At 32.0% G+C, this 19,271-nt stretch overlaps 2 protein-coding genes across 4 annotated transcripts in view; one reads left to right on the top strand and one right to left on the bottom strand.

The window, feature by feature from the left end:
* LOC145331683 (uncharacterized) overlaps positions 1 to 8,799 on the top strand; it is a 31,578-nt gene extending 22,779 nt beyond the window's left edge. The window contains exons 12-16 of the mRNA XM_080176474.1: positions 1,915 to 2,025; positions 2,535 to 2,567; positions 3,175 to 3,264; positions 7,967 to 8,040; positions 8,677 to 8,799. Coding sequence (XP_080032600.1) covers positions 1,915 to 2,025; positions 2,535 to 2,567; positions 3,175 to 3,264; positions 7,967 to 8,040; positions 8,677 to 8,782 — 414 coding nt within the window. The 3' untranslated portion in view covers positions 8,783 to 8,799. The remainder of the gene's footprint in view (positions 1 to 1,914; positions 2,026 to 2,534; positions 2,568 to 3,174; positions 3,265 to 7,966; positions 8,041 to 8,676) is intronic.
* Positions 8,800 to 11,990: 3,191 nt separating this feature from the next.
* The window catches only part of Akt (AKT serine/threonine protein kinase), a 55,877-nt gene continuing 48,596 nt past the window's right edge, over positions 11,991 to 19,271 (bottom strand). For 2 of the 3 annotated variants that reach the window (XM_080176471.1, XM_080176473.1), the window contains 6 exons: positions 16,910 to 16,951; positions 15,824 to 15,900; positions 15,599 to 15,710; positions 15,137 to 15,182; positions 14,707 to 14,786; positions 11,991 to 14,398 (listed from right to left, as the gene is read on the bottom strand). In XM_080176471.1, the coding sequence (XP_080032597.1) occupies positions 14,318 to 14,398; positions 14,707 to 14,786; positions 15,137 to 15,182; positions 15,599 to 15,710; positions 15,824 to 15,900; positions 16,910 to 16,951 (438 nt within the window). In that variant the 3' untranslated portion in view covers positions 11,991 to 14,317. Of the gene's footprint in view, positions 14,399 to 14,706; positions 14,787 to 14,824; positions 14,923 to 15,136; positions 15,183 to 15,598; positions 15,711 to 15,823; positions 15,901 to 16,909; positions 16,952 to 19,271 lie in introns of those variants that run through there. The other variant, XM_080176472.1, reaches the window with a different exon arrangement.

Genomic DNA, 19,271 nt, shown 5'->3' with positions numbered 1-19,271 from the left:
ATAATTACTCAACAGAATTTTAAAAGTAAGGTGTCAAATTAAAGATCTTACTATTTTTGTTCATACTGGCCATTTTCTTCTTTTATTTTGTTGCGTTTTAGTACCTTAAAACTGACTTAACTATTTTTTTAAAAAACTTAAATTACTTAAAAAATAAGAGGTCTACAAAAAAACCGATTTAGTTTTATAAAAGTTTTTCAATTTTGCTTAGAATGAATTCGTATTATTTTTCTCATTCTAAAAGTATATATGAACACATACTTTTTATGCCTGTGAGAGGATATTTTTAATTTCAAAGTTTTGATTAATCCGAGGTTAACAAAATAGATTTTTTCAATAATTACTTAACAGAATTTTAAAAGTAAGGTTTATTTTGTTGCGTTTTAGTACCTTAAAAACGACTTAATTATTTTTTTAAAAACTTAAATTACTTTAAAAATAAGAGGTCTACAAAAAAACCGATTGCATATCTGAATTCTATGAAAAATTTTACATCTACTACTTACTGAAAGAACCGGCTAGCTATCTTAAATAAAAAGCAAAAAAGTTGATACGCCTTCATTAATGAACAAACCCTTTACAATTTCCTCCAAATTTTATGGATTAGTGTGGATTTCATGGCCTTTCTTTGAAAACTCTTAAATTGCCCATTGTCCCCTCCCTTACTCCCTGATTGAAACCTATAGTATAACTAACTCAGAAGATGTACTATAATATATTTTTAGAAAGTTAGAGTATTGAAACCTATAGTATCACTAATTCAGAAGATATACTATAATATATTTTTAGAAAGTTAGAATATTAAAACCCATAGTATCAGTAAAACTAGAAGATGTACTATAATATATTTTTAGAAAGTTAGAGTATTGAAATCTATAGTATCAGTAATCTAGAAGATGTACTATAATATATTTTAAGAAAGCTAGTGTATTGCAACCTATAGCATCACTAACTCTAGAAGATGTACTATAATATACTTTTAGAAAGTTAGAGTATTAAAACCTATAGTATCAATAACTCTAGATGATGTACTATAATATATTTTTAGAAAGTTAGAGTATTGAAACCTATAGTATCAGACTCAGTAATTCTAGAAGATGCACTAGAATATATATTTAGAAAGTTAGAGTATTGAAATCTATAGTATCAGTAAAACTAGAAGATGTACTATAATATATTTTTAGAAAGTTAGAGCATTGAAACTTATAGTATAACTAACTCAGAAGATGTACTAAAATATATTTTTAGAATGTTAGAGCATTGAAACCTATAGTATCAGTAATCTAGATGATGTACTATAATATATTTTTAGAAAGTTAGAGTATTGAATTTGAAACCTATAGTATCAGTAACTCTAGAAGATGTACTATAATATATTTTTAGAAAGTTAGAGCATTGAAACCTATAGTATCAGTGACTCTAGAAGATGTACTATAATATATTTTTAGAAAGTTAGAGCATTGAAACCTATAGTATAACTAACTCAGAAGATGTACTAAAATATATTTTTAGAAAGTTAGAGCATTGAAACCTATAGTATCAGTAACTCTAGAAGATGTACTATAATATATTTTTAGAAAGTTAGAGTATTGAATTTGAAACCTATAGTATCAGTAACTCTAGAAGATGTACTATAATATATTTTTAGAAAGTTAGAGTATTGAATTTGAAACCTATAGTATCAGTAACCCTAGAAAATGTACTAGAATATATTTTTAGAAAGTTAGAGCATTGAAACCTGTAGTATCAATATCTCTAGAAGATGTACTATAATATATTTTTAGAAAGTTAGAGTATTAAAACCTGTAGTATCAATAACTCTAGAAGATGTACTAGAATATATATTTAGAAAGTTAGAGCATTGAAACTTATAGTATCAGTAACTATAGAAGATGTACTAGAATATATATTTAGAAAGCAAGAGCATTGAAACCTATAGTATCAGTAACTCTAGAAGAAGTTCTAGAATACATACAAGAAGATGAAATTATGATCAAAATTGATGTAGAGGGCTATGAATGCAAGGTATTAGCTTTAAATCATATTTATTTTATAGGACCCCTTTTTGATGTCAAAGAAAGAATTTACTGATACAGTAAATTGGGACTTACAGACAACAGATTTGCAATAAAAGGGTTGTTGGTTAGAAGGATGTTTCCCATATTTGATGACCATATAAGCATGCACTCTAAAGAGTAAGATTCGGTGAATTTCCGAATGTGTACACAGTTTCCTCGGTGTTTCCTCATCCTATCTCAATATTTACTACTAGCTAAAAAAGATTCAAACTTCCAAAAAAAAAAAAAAAATTTGAAAAATTAAAATTTTGAATGCATAATGTATATATTATACATTTAAATTTTGATTTTTTTTTGAAGTTTTAAGTTTTTTTGAGAAACTGTGTACACATTCGGAAATTCAAATTCAGCTCATCGATAATAAACCCAACATCAGAGAATTTGGGAGATTTTTAAAATTTTATAAAAATGCTTCAAATGAAAATCTTCCAAAATAAAATGTTTGAAATATTTTAGATATTAAACAATTACTTGATCTCAGAAAAGAAAGTAAGTAATTTTCCTAATACTTTTGCTCTAGAATTAAATATATATAAAATACGTGCTAATTTTAAATCAAGAATGGCAACATCCATAATAGCGAAAATTAAATAAGACAAACAAACGAATATCTCCAAACATAGAGTTACTGTATCTATAATACAAAGTAGAATGATGTCTGTCCGTCCGTCCGTCTGTCCCTTAAGATCTCAGTAACCTCTTCAGGGATATACCCACTGGTCCTGTGGTGCTTTTAGACTATTTTCTTACGGGTCTGGACACCCCCCCCCCCCAAAAAAAAAGAAAAAGAAAAATAAATCTCCCTCAAATTTTGAAAAATCAGTTTCAAATATTGGTTGCAACTCCAATTTTATTTTATTTATTTTTAATTTTTTTAATTACCTCTTGGGGGGCAAAACCCCTTAAGGCTGGGGGCGAAGCCGCTAGTGTTTTTTAACAAAGAAATATGATATTTTATAAAAATCTGAGCATCTATATAACGTTTTTTAACTTGATTATAGATATGCTTATTACATGGTCAAAGGCATGGTCAGAGCTTTCTGTTACGAACATACAAACCCTGAAAGGTTTTCTTTTAAAATAAACATTTTTATAGACTAAATACGTGCCATTGCTTCTAATTGAATGGAGTAAAATCAGACTTAATGAAAATGGCTGGTGTCCTAATTTAGATCAACTCTTACAGGTAAAATTGATTATAACCATTAGATCTTTTCATGAAAATAACCTTTCTCGAATTTCATTCTTCTGCTAACCTAAAAAGTTACTTTAGGGGCCTAGAAATACATGTACAAAATTTCATCTCTTAATCTCTACTGGCGACCTAGCGCCAGGCATGTAAAATATCAACAGATAACGGTAGCACGGCGGTTTTAACAATATCTCAGTAATGTGCAGGTTTTAAGCTCTTCTGCATATTTCAATTTTAACACATAAGGCCAAAGATATTATATCCAAAAAATCTTTTGTCAAAGTCTACTCTACACCTAGCGCCAGTCAGTTTTCTAAAATCATGCATTTTATACCTGTGAAAAATGAAATCGCCAGCGCTAGGTGTAGAGTAGACTTTGACAAAAGATTTTTGGGATATCATATCTTAGGCCTTATGTGTTTAAGTTGAAATATGCAGAACACCTAGATTCACCTTCCAAGCCATTCTCTAAGCATTTTAATTTTTTAATGAAATAACGGGATTTCAAAACTTCCTTTTGAAAAGGCCTAAAAAATATCTTTTTTTGTCCCTTTTTTCACTGTTTATAGTTACAACTTATTAAGATATTATTCTCAGTTAAAAAAAAATTGGCGCTTCCAGCACCAAAACCGGCAAAAACAGGCAGTTAAACTTCTGTACCCCTACTTAACCCCCTATAAGACCCCCCCTCTATATCGGCTCCTGTTACAGATAGAGACGTAAAACTTTTTTCTGGTGGTTCATGTGTATTTTTAGAGAAAATTACTTTTTCTATTCATAGCAGTCAGACCGCTCCTTATCCGCTTTTTAGCAGCCAGCCGCTAAATATTAAAACTGCTGTAGAGCAACTAATTTTAAAGATAAGGAAACCAAATTTTATGACGAACTATTATTTTTTATAACAAAAAAATACCTTTTCTGACCATCGCCAAAAAACAAATAACGGAAACCGCCAATTGTGGCGGTAAAATGGCGGTTGGTGGGGCTAAATAATATTTTTATCTGTTAATAGTTACAACTTATTAAGTTATTTTTTCAGTTTAAAAAAAATTGGCGCTTCCAGCACCAAAACTGGCCAAAACAGGCAGTTTAACTTCTGTACCCCTACTTAACCCCCTAACAGACCCCCTTTCTATCTCGGCTCCTGTTACAGATAGAGGCGTAAAACTTATTTCTGGTGGTTTATGTGTATTTTTAGAGAAAATTACTTTTTCTAGTCATAGCAATCAGACTGCTCCTTATCCGCTTTTTAGCGGTCAGCCGTTAAATAATTAAACAGCTGTAGAGCGGCCAATTTTAAAGCTAAGAAAACCAAATTTTATGACAAACTATTATTTTTTATAAAAAAATACCTTTTCTGACCATCGCCGAAAAACGACAAATAACGGAAACCGCCAATTTTAGCGGTAAAATTACTTTTTCTAGTCATAGCGGTCAGACCGCTCCTTATCCACTTTTAGGCGGCCAGCTGCGGCTAATCGTTTTACCTTCAAAATTGGCGATTTCCGTTATTTGTTGACTTTTGGCAATGGTCAGAAAAAGTGTTTTTTTTTGTTATGAAAAATAATAGCTCTTCTTAAAATTTGGTTTTCCTAGCTGCCTGTTTCAATGCTGGAGGCGGCAATTTTTTTTAACTGAAAATAATATCTTAAAAAGTTGTAACTATAAACAGATAAAAATATTATTTAGCGCCGCCAACCGCCATTTTACCGCCAATTTTGGCGGTATCCGTTATTTGTCCTTTTTTGGCAATGGTCAGAAAAGGTATTTTTTTTATAAAAAATAATAGTTTGTCATAAAATTTGGTTTTCTTAGCTTTAAAATTGGCCGCTCTACAGCTGTTTAATTATTTAGCGGCTGGCTGCTAAAAAGCAGATAAGGAGCGGTCTGATTGCTATGACTAGAAAAAGTAATTTTCTCTAAAAATACACATGAACCACCAGAAATAAGTTTTATGCCTCTATCTGTAACAGGAGCCAAGATAGAGGGGGGGTCTTATAGGGGGTTAAGTAGGGGTACAGAAGTTTAACTGCCTGTTTTGGCCGGTTTTGGTGCTGGAAGCGCCAATTTTTGTTTACCTGAAATAATATCTTAATAAGTTGTAACTATAAACAGATAAAAATATTATTAAGCGCCGCCAACTGCCGTTTTATCGCCAAAATTGGCGGTTTCCGTTATTTGTCGTTTTTCGGCAATGGTCAGAAAATGTATTTTTTTGTTATAAAAAATAATAGTTCGTCATAAAATTTGGTTTTCTTAGCTTTAAAATTAGCTGCTCTACAGCAGTTTTAATATTTAGCGGCTGGCTGCTAAAAAGCGGATAAGGAGCGGTCTGACTGCTATGAATAGAAAAAGTAATTTTCTCTAAAATTACACATGAACCACCAGAAAAAAGTTTTACGTCTCTATCTGTAACAGGAGCCGAGATAGAGGGGAAGGGGGGTCTTTTAGGGGGTTAAAGGAGGTACAGAAGTTTAACTGCCTGTTTTTGCCGGTTTTGGTGCTGGAAGTGCCAATTTTTTTTTAACTGAGAATAATATCTTAATAAGTTGTAAGTATAAACAGTGAAAAAAGGGACAAAAAAAGATATTTTTTAGGCCTTTTCAAAAGGCAGTTTTGAAATCCCGTTATTTCATAAAAAAATTTAAAATGCTTAGAGAATGGCTTGGAAGGTGAATCTAGGTGTTCTGCATATTTCAACTTAAACACATAAGGCCTAAGATATGATATCCCAAAAATCTTTTGTCAAAGTCTACTCTACACCTAGCGCTGGCGATTTCATTTTTCACAGGTATAAAATGCATGATTTTAGAAAACTGACTGGCGCTAGGTGTAGAGTAGACTTTGACAAAAGATTTTTTGGATATAATATCTTTGGCCTTATGTGTTTAAATTGAAATATGCAGAAGAGCTTAAAACCTGCACATTACTGAGATATTGTTAAAACCGCCGTGCTACCGTTATCTGTTGATATTTTACATGCCTTGCGCTAGGTCGCCAGTAGAGATAAAGAGCTGAAATTTTGTACATGTATTTCTAGGCCCCTGAAGTAACTTTTTAGGTTAGCAGAAGAATGAAATTCGAGAAAGGGTATTTTCATGAAAAGATCTAATAACCATGCTGATTTACAGCGTCGTACACAGTGGCGTTCACAAGATTTTGACCTAGCTAGGGGGGGGGGGGGGGGTGTTGCGCCAAGTGAAAGTTTTGATAATCCCCCGTAAGCCCAAATCGAGTTGCATTTGGGGTTGTAATATAGAAAATAAGAGGGATATTATTTTATTCCCAAGAGGGGGTTCCATCCTCTAATTAAACTGTTTTTAACCTATTTTTAAAACGTATATAAAAAATATACTATGACACCAGTAGAATGAGACTGCAGAGCCTAAATTTGAATTAAGTCCCAAATAAACTTTTTTGGGGGGATTTAAATATTAATTTTTACTGTTGCCGTGATCATTTTGACCGAAGCAAAAGGTTTTTTTTATTTGGGTAAAATTCGTAGCTTTTAGAGTGTTTTGCTTCATAAATATTGTATTCTGGTATAGAGTAAAATTAGGCCTTATGATTTTACTATAAAAATTCACTAAAAAGTTAATTCTTTATAATATATCAACGAATTAACATTAACATGTTTGTGTTCTTTCACTTATTTTAAAAACATAAAAAATGGCTGTAAAGGGTTAAATGACAACAAATGTTTATGCAATACAACAAATTTATTTTTGTCACATATACAAATGTGTTAAAAAATAAGATTATTCAAACTTATCTTTTAAAATAATTTTAAAAAGTATGTATCTTTTATGTGTATGGTTTTCATTCTTTTTATTTTAATTAAATAAAAAATATTTAACTACATTGGAAATAAGTCACTTTGTGAAAACACTCTTTTTTTGAATTGTAAAGAATTATATAAAACAAGACTTTTTAGTGGTTAGATTTCAGAATTATTTGTTTTATTGTAAATGTTAGATTTTTCAATGAAATTAATTGTTTTGGAAAAAAAAATTATTTCTAATGAACAGAGTAATGTTTTTTATTGTATCAATATAAAGTGAATTATATAAAAATGTTCTGTAAGCCACAATATTACCCGAAGTAAAAAAAAAGCTTTTGCTCCAATCAAAATGATTACAGCAACACTAAAAATTAATTTTTAAATCCCCCAAAAAAAGTTTATTGGGGACTTAATTCAAATTTGGGCTCTGCAGTCTGATTCTATAGGTGTCCTAGTATATTTTTGACCCCTCATTCAAAAATAGGTTAAAAACAGTTTAATCAATAATAACGTGTATACTGGATGTTCTTTGGAAAGTGTTATCATTAGAGGAAAACTCTAGAGGGAGAAAGATTAACTAACGTTGTATTTCCCTATTGCAATGACATTGTGCCGACTCTCAATTGGGTCTTTGAAAATCAACCAAAATTGTAACGCGGATATTAACTCAGCCAAGTAGCAGAAAACAATTTAAAAGGAAAAAGGCCATTGAAAAAAAGTGGGAGGGGGAGGTAGTTATATGTATATTATACATCTATACTATAGATCTGTTGTGTTATCTCTATTAAAAGAAAATCAGCAGTCCAATTTAAATACCAGCCGAGTAAAATCACATTTCCCTTATAGCATTACGGAATGACGGATTGGCAGACAAGTTAAATTAAAGAGTAGCATACAAAATATGTTGTATTTTAGAATTTTGCAAGTGCTGGTTACAAAATTTACAAGGAAGACGACATATTCAGAACAATTAAAAATCCTTTACCTCAGTAAGTATAGCCTAGCTTCTCTATAACTACAATGTACAAAAGTCCAAAATTCCAAAAGTCCGTCAGTCAGCTACGTTTAGATTGAAACGTAATTTTCTCAGCTGCTATTTAATATAAAAGGCTTGATTTCTTTGTGAATATTCCCCAACCATGTTGCATCCAATGTATAATCTAATTAGTCCGTCAGTCTATCGGTAATGCCCTGATGGTGAAAACTTTTTCTGGCCATTGCACGTTGTCCGTCGGTCTATCGTTACTGCTCTTAAAACAAATTTTCTATACTGTTATCGAAGATAGACTGCTGAAATTTTGTGTGAAGATTCGTATGACCACTATGTATCTTCTTTCTTGTCAGTGCTGGACTTTGCTTTCACGTATAAGAGCTTCGATACTTATGGCTGTAGTCATCCTTGTTTTTGCGCTAATGTTGTCCGTCATTGTCCTTGTTAAATGCTAGGCTTTTCTATAAATAGTATAGGTCTCAAAATGTGTAACCGTGTTAAAATTGTCCTATCGATTTCAAACTAGACATACCCGGTATTAAGCATCCTGTATTCAAGTGATTTTCAATTATGCCAAAATAATTCAACTAATTACAAAGAAGCTTTGCTGTTTATAAAATTTGTTTATTTGTAGGGCAGACAAAGATTCAAAAGATGACAATGTTGTGTTTATCCATCACGATGCAGTCAAACAAATTCTTAACTTTGATCCTCAAAATATTGTAAATAGTTATTTATAAATGAATATATATTTTTGTAGTTTCTTTATTATTTTTAGGGTTGGCAATCCGAATCCGGAATTAGCCCAATTTTGGAATCCGAAATCCGTTTTTTTAAAGCGGATTCGGATTCTTAATTGTTAGGCTAAAATTAGCGTCTTGAATTTTTAGTAGCGAAGCTACTCTATAATTCACTTTGTCCGTCCGTCCGTCCGTCCGTAACGCTATGGGGGAAATGGGATTTACTCAGCTCCTATAAAAGATAGAAAGCTGAAATTTTTTGACAACATTCCCATCATTAAGGAGCACAATTAACTATTAAACATCAATGGCGGTCGGACGGCTTTTTAGCAGGTTTTAGGCTATTTTTTTATTTTCCACATTTTTCCTCATATCTTTGGTGTTTATGGTCCGATTTTCAAAATTTTTTCAGTTAGATATATTAAAATTAAATTTTCCGTCGTTTGAAGAAAACAACAATGACGGTCAGACTGCCTTTTTGCAGGTTTTTGGCTATTTTTATATTTTTTACAGTTTCCCCCATATCTTTGGTGTTTATGGTCCGATTTTCAAACTTTTTTCAGTTAAAGATATCAAAATTAAATTTCCCTTCGTTTGAAGAAAACAACAATGACGGTCAGACTGCCTTTTTGCAGGTTTTTGGCTATTTTTATATTTTTTACATTTTCCCCCATATCTTTGGTGTTTATGGACCGATTTTCAAAATTTTTTCAGTTAAAGATATCAAAATTAAATTTCCGCTCAATTGAAGAAAACAACAATCACGGTCAGACTGCCTTTTTGCAGGTTTTTGGCTATTTTTATATTTTTTTACATTTTCCCCCATATCTTTTGTGTTTATGGTCCGATTTTCAAACTTTTTTCAGTTAAAGATATCAAAATTAAATTTCCCTTCGTTTGAAGAAAACAACAATGACGGTCAGACTGCCTTTTTGCAGGTTTTTGGCTATTTTTATATTTTTTACATTTTCCCCCATATCTTTGGTGTTTATTAATCGATTTTCAAAATTTTTTCAGTTAAAGATATCAAAATTAAATTTCCCGTCATTTTTAGAAAACAACAATGACCGTCAGTCCCATCCACGAAATTTTGTGCTTCGCTACTTATGGATGTTGTCATCCTTGTTTCTTTCTACTCCCCCATTTTGAAAGCAAAGATTATCATCATTTACTAAGTATATTTGCGATAACTTTTATTTAATAGATTCTTCCAATTTTTAACATTTACAAAACAGCCTGCTTTATTACTTCAAGAACATTTGAATATTTTCGTTTTATATCCAGCTTTCTACGAATATAAAAACAGACAATCATAAGATTAAAACCATTTTATTAGCACGTGCCTTCGGCACCTCGGGGCTAAAAAAACCTGGTTTTAATCTTTTAATTTAACATTCTATATTCACACACATATCCACGGAAAGCTGTTTATAATACGATGCGAGAAATAACTATTTTACAAGGGAAATGTGTTTTGCTTTTCATGATAGAAAGCTTATTTTTTGAGCGAAAATTTTGTTGGTCTTTTCACACCATATTGTCCGTCGGCTATCAGATATTGTCTAAAATACATTTTTTCAACTGTTATCAATGATAAACTTCATAACTTTTCTTTTTAAGATTTCCATCGCATAACTAAACTCTCATAACTAAACCAAAAAGTCATAGGAGTCCAAGGGGGGGGGGGGGGGTAATGGGCCATTTGGCACCCCCAAAATTTTGTGAACAATACCCCCCCCCCCAAAATAAATGTTCTTTAAAAAAAATTTTTTTGGGGGGGTATTTACCCCCCCCAAATTGAATGTTCTTAAAAAAAATTTTACTGAAAATTTTTTTGGGGGGGTGGAGGGAGTAATCCCCGCCCCCCCCCCCCCTAAAAAAAGTCATAGTGTGACTCGAGCCTTGAGGTGTAATATATTTTATGTTCCTTGTTTGGTCTCCTAATAGTTAATGAAAAGTATATCCTAAATGGCTTTTGATAGTTTATTTTAGGATAGGTTATATTGGTTTAGGTGATTACCCCACATGGTTAAGCAATTGGCCCCCCGCAGGGGCTAGAAATAGGAGAGAAGCTTGTGTGAAAAAAACGAAGAAACGCCCCTTAAAGAGCGTTGCCCAATATAGTCCAACCAGTTAAAACAGTTCTTAACCATGATAACAAAAAATTTAATAGTTTGATCATGTTTTATTTGCTTGGGCCTTTATAAGGGCTAAAACCATCCCGGGGATCTATGATGTAATTGTAAAGCACTGAAGATTCCATAAAATAGATACCTAACTAAATTAAATATTTCATTAAATAATGAAAAAGAATTTCTATAGGCGATTTCTTTTGGGAGGATGTCAGGGTGTCTCAAAACTAGTTATAAAACTTACCAGGACCTATAAGACGCTTCACTTTAAAGTATAATCATATTAGTTCATTGGTTAGTGAGTTAATTATTGTATTTTTATGTTCTAAAGAATGAGATACTACTATATATTTGAATAGTAGTGGCGCCCTTAGCATCTAAGAACTCGTATTTTCTAAAGGGTAAAAAGGGAGGAGAAAAATAGCCTAAAACCACTCAAAGGATTGACCTATAATAGTGTGGAACCATCATGGAATCTATGTGAAGCTTTCCTAAAAAGGAGAACTCAGTATTAAAAGTAATGAAATCTGAAGCTATAGTCAAATAAACCTTACTTACTACTTTATGTTATAGGATAGTACTTATTAACTTAATAGATTAGGTAGGTGCTTTTTTTACATAATTAAATTACCCCACCCAAAAATTTTACCCCCGGGGTAAATTAGTTTGGGGGGGGGTAATTACCCCCCCCCCCCAACAGATTTGGGGGGAGTATTTACCCCCCCCCCCCGAACAGACTTTAGGGGGGGTAATTACCCCCCCCAATCAAATTTTACCCCCGGGGTAAAAATTTTGGGGGGGTAAAAAAAATTTCGCCATTTTACCCCCCACAAACACGAATTACCCCCCCCTAAAATTTTTTACCCCCCCCCCAAAAAAAAAGCTTGGACGCCCCTGCAACAAGTGACAGGTTTAAAAGCAACCCAAGGGATTTTTAAAGCTGTTCAAAATAGGCATTTTTTGTGTAATAAAATCGTTTAAAATGTAATTTTCACATGTAAAAAAAAAGTCTCTGGGTTTTATAATTATTGAGTAACTGCACTACTTACAACATCAACGCAATAACAAAATAAAAATTTGAACTATTCAATATTTATTGATAATTAATTAATGTCACATATCATCAATAATAATAATTATATTTTACTATAATATGATTTCTTTACTATAATAATAATGCAAAAAGACAAGGGGGAGGGGGGAGGACTGGGGGGAGATTGGTAAAACCTTTAATTGACTACATTAAGGTTTCAGCACAGGGAATTCTTAACATTTTGTAAAAGTTAAAAATCAAAAGGGTAATTACTAAAAAAGCATCAAGAATTAGGTAATCTATTTTTGAGTAAAACAAGAAGTTAATATTTTTCAATCGAATAGAAGAAAATAAAAGTATCAAATGCTTTCTTTTAGTCTAAAGAACGTTTATTAAATAAATGTTCTTTAGACTAAAGTAACACATTTACAATTTTTTTCCTCTGAAACTGTTTAAAATGATCTGATCTTATTCATAAATAATCCCCTTTTATGTATTAAAATTATATAGGTAAAACTGAACTATTTCAATGCATTATGAATTTTAAGGATAATTACTACACAGAACTAATATAACTCTTTACATCATATTTTAATTTATAATAACATTATATAAAAATCACCGGGTTTTGTTCTAAATTATGAGCAATCTCTAAGCTGCTGTTAAGTTCTTAAACATTTTTTATTATTTTATAAATCATTTTTATTCACCGTGTTAATTCACCAAAGTTTAGGTATTAAGCATGTAGTTACATCTATCTAAACTTTTTTTTCAAAAATATTTTATACAAAAAAAATATGATTAAGAAATGCCCTTTTGCTATTGAAACAATCTACAAGCAATTTTAAAAACTAAATAATTTCTAAGCAATTTTGTATCTAGAATTGAAAAAGACTAATAAAGGACCTGGGATAGGACAATAGAAGATAAATTCATCTTTATTGTTATTACTTTGAAAGTATTTGAGATAGTTTAATTTTATAGGGAAATGTTTAACATTTTTGTTTAGCTAAAATAATAAACATTTCAAGTAAAGTGGCATTGTTATGTTTTGAACTAAACATTTTTAATGACAAGTTTTAAGTCAAATTTTTTAAAACTAAATTAGTTTTACTAAGCAAACTTTACATAAATTTTAAGCATAATTACAAAATCAACATTATTAAAATCTGAGTGTAAGCTACAAATAAAAAAAATATTATAACTTTTGAAAGTAACTTAAAACCAGTTTAATTATTTTAAGAAAATATTTTGTATGAAGCAATACAGTTTTAAAACCTAAAGTATATTGAAAATTTATCATAAGACTTTAGCTTCAAAATTTATAAAAAATTTCAACAAAACAAATATCTGTTTAAATAAACAAAAAAAGGTAAAAACTAATCTACACGGTCACAGCACATTTGTGGCAATATTTATTTCCAGTATGGCTTCGAAACCGATTAATTTCCGCTGAATTAGAACGGATTCTAAGCCACACTGGAAAATTATGAATCGTGTCGTATTATATTAAATTTTCTACGAATATCAAAGTGTACAATTGTAATGTTCAAACCAGTGCTGTTAGAACGTGTCTTCAGCATCTCAGGTCTAGCAAAACTGGTTTTAATCTTATATTAGTACATTTTTACACCCGCAGAAAACTGTTTTTAATTCGATGCGATAAATATATTACTTCATTACATATTTAAACAGATTTTTTAACCCTATGTATTTATTTACAGTTTTCTCAATAGTATTTTTATCTTGCATTTAAAGTACTTTTAGAGTATGTTTACTTTATTCAAAAGTTTTTTTTAGATAAAGTTAGGATCTATTTATTACTGAAATGAATCAAATTTTAACTTTCAATATAAATTGTTTGGCATCATTTCCTTTTAAAAATTTTCAATTAAAATCAAAAGTAGCATTTAGCGCTAAAACTAATGCGAATGTCGTTGTTGATATGAAAAATGCGCAAACTTAAGAATGCCGCAAATCATTGTGGCCACTATTAACCATTCAAATATCTTTCTACTCCACCACATTTTTTTTCTTTTAAAAGCTCTAGATTTAGATGAAACATGAAGGGCTGTCAATTGTTTTTTTTTTATAAACCGAGTTTCAAGTAATTTTAATTTGGAGTGTTTTTATTTTCTTTTGAAATAAATTTAAAAAATGCCCTATTTTCTCTCTCTCAATGACACTAAATTTTCCATATTTAATAATATTAAATATTCACTTCAATAGGAGTCAATTTCGAAGGCATTAACAGGATGATAACATTACATCAGAATGAGGGATCAGTTAAGATAGATAGATATTCACCCCCACACATAAATGGTTGGTATCTATCTATCTTTGTATGTATGAATGAGATTTGGTTTGTATTTAGTTCTGAACTTCAAATGATCTGAGAGAATGGCCAGAAAGAAGACTGTTGTTCATCACACTTTGTCCGTGATAGGAAAACTAAAATAAAAACATTAATAAAGTAGTAAGTATTTTTAGTTGTTGTCTGAAGCTTAAGATTTTAATAACAACTAAACTGATCGAGTTTTCCTTCTTAGGAAGCTTTATATGGGTCCTGGAATGCTTTTTGGCTATTTCATTTTTTGGATCTTATCCTGTGGATGGGTTTGGTTTGGGTATAGGCTATTTTTCTGTCCCCTCATAATTCATTTGAACACAGATCCCCTAGATGCTAGGGGCGCAGCAAAAAAATATCTAAAAATTAGGGGGTAATCAAAAAGCTTAGACATCCTTGTTAAAAAACTTACCTCGTTAAATTCATCCTCTTCATCTATTCTTGAAATGAGACCGGGTTCATGGTCGGGGGGAGTCAACTCAACACTTTCACCTTGATAAATACAAAATTTAAAATGAGACCGAGTTCATGGTCGGGGGGAGTCAACTCAACACTTTCACCTTGATAAATACAAAATTTAAAATGAGACCGAGTTCATGGTCGGGGGGAGTCAACTCAACACTTTCACCTTCATAAGTACAAAATTGGTTTCAAAAAGGGTCACTTCCACCCCCCCCCCCTTTTATCATCTGGCGACCATCGCCGATTCAGCGACCCTATTTTTTTTAAAGAAACCCTAGATGTTACAAAAAGTAGAATTTCTACTCTCCCTATTTCTACCTTTCCTCTAACATAGTTTTCAAAATGTTTGAAAGAGCCAAATTAAAAAAATATGTTTTTACCAGTAAATTCTGAATCAAAGTATCTTGTGTCTGTATCACTTGTGACCTATAATAAAATAAAATATTATGTATTGGTTATTACTTGCTTATATTCCTCTGCATACGCCCTTCTTTTTTTTATTAGCAAAAAAGTGTGTGTGTGTATCAATAAAGCAGTTCTTTTTTTCGGTCTGTCCATCTGAGTTTCCAGTTTGGTCTACTTTACAGATTGGTGTTTTCATAGGTTTAGGGGGAAATAAACTTTAGTGTCATATTCATCTCCTATTTCTTTAGTGTTTTGTCTACAACTCTATATAACCAACTATCTAGTGTTATCTACTTGTTTTCTCAACTTATTGAGCAGTCAATTCTGTCTGTTTTGGTGTTTATCTATCAATCTATCTATCTTTTTTCCAAGGGGGAGTAACCCTGTTATCTTTTGGCCTGTCCAATCTATGTATGTCTGTCAATCTATCTACCTACCTGTGGTTTCCAAGGGGGAGTAACCCTTCTCTTCTCCAGGTCTGTCCAGTTGATGGCAGCAAAGAACTGATGACTCTTGACAGCTTCAGCGTCCTCGGGTCCACCACCCAACCTTAAACATATTATATCAATACGCGGCATTTTCGGACAGTTTGCGCATTTTTATTTAACGAGGACATTGTCATTTAAAATTTGGCGGGAAATCAAATAGAATTAAATCGATACCTGGCGAGGGGATCCTTGATGAGAAGACTGCCCAGGAGGTCGCGAGCATCATCACTTATGGTACGGGGGAAACGGACCTGATAATTTGTTTAAAAAATTATTTTTTTTTGTCTATTTCTACCTTTAATTTTAAAACAAGGATGACAACCTCTCTAAGTAGTGAAGCATAAACAATCATGGATGTATGGATAACATTTTTTAAATAGCAGAAAAGCAGTGGTCTTTACATAAAAATCAGGAACCTTTTACACGCCTTCTGTAATTATATTTTTTAGTGATGGCAATCCGTCGAATTTTTGGGCCGGATTCGAATTCCGGATTCTTAAAAGAATCCGTCAAAAAAAGTGGCAGTATTCTAGCAGTATTTTAAAAGGCTTTAAAAAATAAATGAAGCATGAAAAGCTGTGAAATAAAAATAAATATAATTTGATGTCATGTGACCACTGTACAGCCAATTAGAGGGCTTAGTTGACGGTGAGTGGATTAAAAGCTCATCAGGTGATCGTTGGTTGTCCAATCTGAGCTCTTGGATTAAAAGCTCATCACGTGATCATTGGCTGTCCAATCTGAGCTCTTGGATTCAACAGCTCATCCCGTGATCGTTGGCTGGACAATGAGAGCTCTGCGTTACCAGCTGATCTCTCAACTTCGTGGTTTATGTGGGAAGAGATGGAGGGTGGGGGGACGGTGGTGTGTGTGTGTGTGGGGGGGGGGGGGGGGGGGTGATCTTTGCCTTCAAAAAGAGGGATTTGAAAGAAAAAACTTAAGACGCTAATTTAAGCCTACTAATTAAGAATCCGGAATCCGCTATTAAAAAACGGATTCCGGATCCAGATTCCAAAACTGGCCCAAAAATTGGGCGGATTCTGGAAACCGGATCTGGATTGCCAACCCTAATATTTTTGTAGAATGACTCATAGACCAACGGACTAATTAAATAACTGGGATGCCCATTTTGATGTATCTTAAATATCAGCCAAGAAAATCCACAAAAAGTTTCAATAAAGCATTAACAAATGTTTTTTCTCAGTTTTTACGCCTGCTCTACTTTTGTTAACTCATAAATTGATGAAAAAAGGTACTTACCGGGTCCATGAGAATGAGCTCAAAAAGCCGGTCATGATCCCTAATTAATAGTTTATTTTATCCATTTTGCATTTTCAATTTTATGTAATAAAATCAACCCACTCGTTTTTAAGTACACAAAAATTATATAAATTTCAAAGTTATAAAAAATACTACTTTGTATTTTAGAAAGTGAAGTTACTTTATGTAATAAGAAACGGCTACGCCCCTAGCATTTAGGTGCTCTGCATATAAAGAGAAAGATTAAAATCCATGAATAAAATAGCCTAAAACTATCACAGGACCTATGTGAAGCTTCCCTAAAATATAGATCTCAGTTGGTTAAGTTGTTAGAAATATCTTAATGGACAAAAAAACGAAATCCTAGTATATCTATAATACAAAGTAGTACGATGTATGTCTGTCTGTCTGAAGCTTAAAGGAATCCTGCAAGAAATACCACGCTTTACCTGCTGAAAGACTGCCACAAGTAGACCAAATACCCTAAATTTGAAGCATTCAGCTTCTATAACAAAAAAGTTCTAGGCATTTTAAAATGACATTTTATGTACAATGGAAATTTTGAAAGAATTGCAATGCTCATGTTAAAAACTTTGAAATTAAACTATGTGGCCTAGAAACAAAATTATAAGCTTATTTTTGTCATAAATTTAGGTTTCCAGTAACTAATTATATTTTTACAATAAAAATACCCATTTTTATAGTCAAAATCATTAAAAAAAATAAGTTTTACTTGAGTAGTACCGAATGTACTGTAGCCAATCAGAAGGCTGAATCAGCTAAACAACCAATCACAGCTAAGCTTGTATTAGTTTACCCCTTTGTTTCCGCTATGATTTTCGTTTAAAAATGCAATTTAAATCAAATTTTTTTCATAGATTTTGACTATGAAATGTGGTGTTTTTATTGTAAAAATGTAATCAGTTACAGGCAATCTAAGTTTCTGACAAAGATAAGGTTATAATTTTATGTCTAGGCAACGTTATTTAATATTGTTTTTTCTTTTATGAGCATTGGAAATCTTTCAAAAATTCCATTGTACATAAAATGCTCTTTTGAAATGCCTAACACTTTTTTGTTATTGAAGCTGAAGGCTTTAAATTTGGGGTATTGGGTCTTCTTGTGGCAGTCTTTCAGCAGTTAAAGCGTGTTATTTCTTGCAGGCGTCCTTTAAGATCTCCGTAACCACTGAACCGAGTGGGCTCTACTCTTCAGAGAATATACCTTCTGGTCATGTGATGGTTTTAAGCTATTATCTTGGGGGGTGAGACACCCCCCCCCCCAATTTTTTTTAAAACTTAAATCTAAAAAATGGGGGTCGACTAACCCCCACCCAAAAAAATTTTTTTTTTTTATTTTTCTTTTCTTTTTAAATCTAAATAACAAAAAAATACGTTGATCAAACCTCTTGGAGCAAAGCCCCTAGAGGCTAGGGGCGAAGCCGCTAGTAAACTATCAAGTACTCGAATTTTTTTTCTTCTATTCTTTAGCTTAAGATTTCTAAAACTACTGAACCAATTGAGTTCTCCAATTTAGGGAAACTTTACATGGATCTCGGCTTGGGTTTAGGCTATAAACTTTTTTAGATTGAAGTAATGGGATGGTTTTCAGCATGTTTTTGCCCAACCCTTCTACTTTGAATATGGAACCCTAGGGCTAGGGCCTACATGCTAATGGTGCAATAGATAGTACTTTATTTAATAGGATACATAAATATTTGTACATTCTGACATTTTAGAATTACATAAAAATACTGAAAAAAATTACATAAAGAAAAGGTCACCTAAGAAGGTTAAGACAAAAGGTAGATACAAGTTTTGAGAAATTAATATCATTATGTCAATCCCAATTAAAAATGTTCTTGGAAAGTACATTTCAAAATACTTTAACATAAAAAAATTAAGAAAATAAATATCAAAATGTTAAAAGAGCTATGCTTCGCAAGCATTATGATATAATGTGGTTAGATGTATGTCCAATAAGTTACCGTAAACGGCTGGACCGATTACTTAACAATTTAGGTTATCGGTTGTTGAACGATAGGTGGGTCGATAATTTTTCTATCGAAATTGGGGGAAAAAATGCATAGGTACACTTTTCCACTTGTCAAAAGTTTCAGTTTTCGGAAGTAAGGTAGGAGGAATGAAGGGGGTAAAAACATAGCTTAAAACAACCCCAAGACATATCCTTATAATAAAGTAACAGGATGTTTGTCTGTGTGTATGTTTGTACCGAAGGATCTAGCTAACCGCTGAACCGATCGGGTTCTCCTTGACCTTAACAGGGTAGCTTCTCATAGGTCCCGGAAAGGTTTATAACTATTTTGAAGGAGGGTACCACCACCCTCCCAAGAGAAATAATA

Source organism: Acartia tonsa, chromosome 11 (genome assembly GCF_053477335.1).
Source record: "Acartia tonsa isolate MP-2025a chromosome 11, ASM5347733v1, whole genome shotgun sequence".
Classification (NCBI taxonomy): Eukaryota; Metazoa; Arthropoda; class Copepoda; order Calanoida; family Acartiidae; genus Acartia; species Acartia tonsa.
Note: the sequence above shows the minus strand (reverse complement) of the source record. Positions and strands in the feature narration are given on the sequence as shown.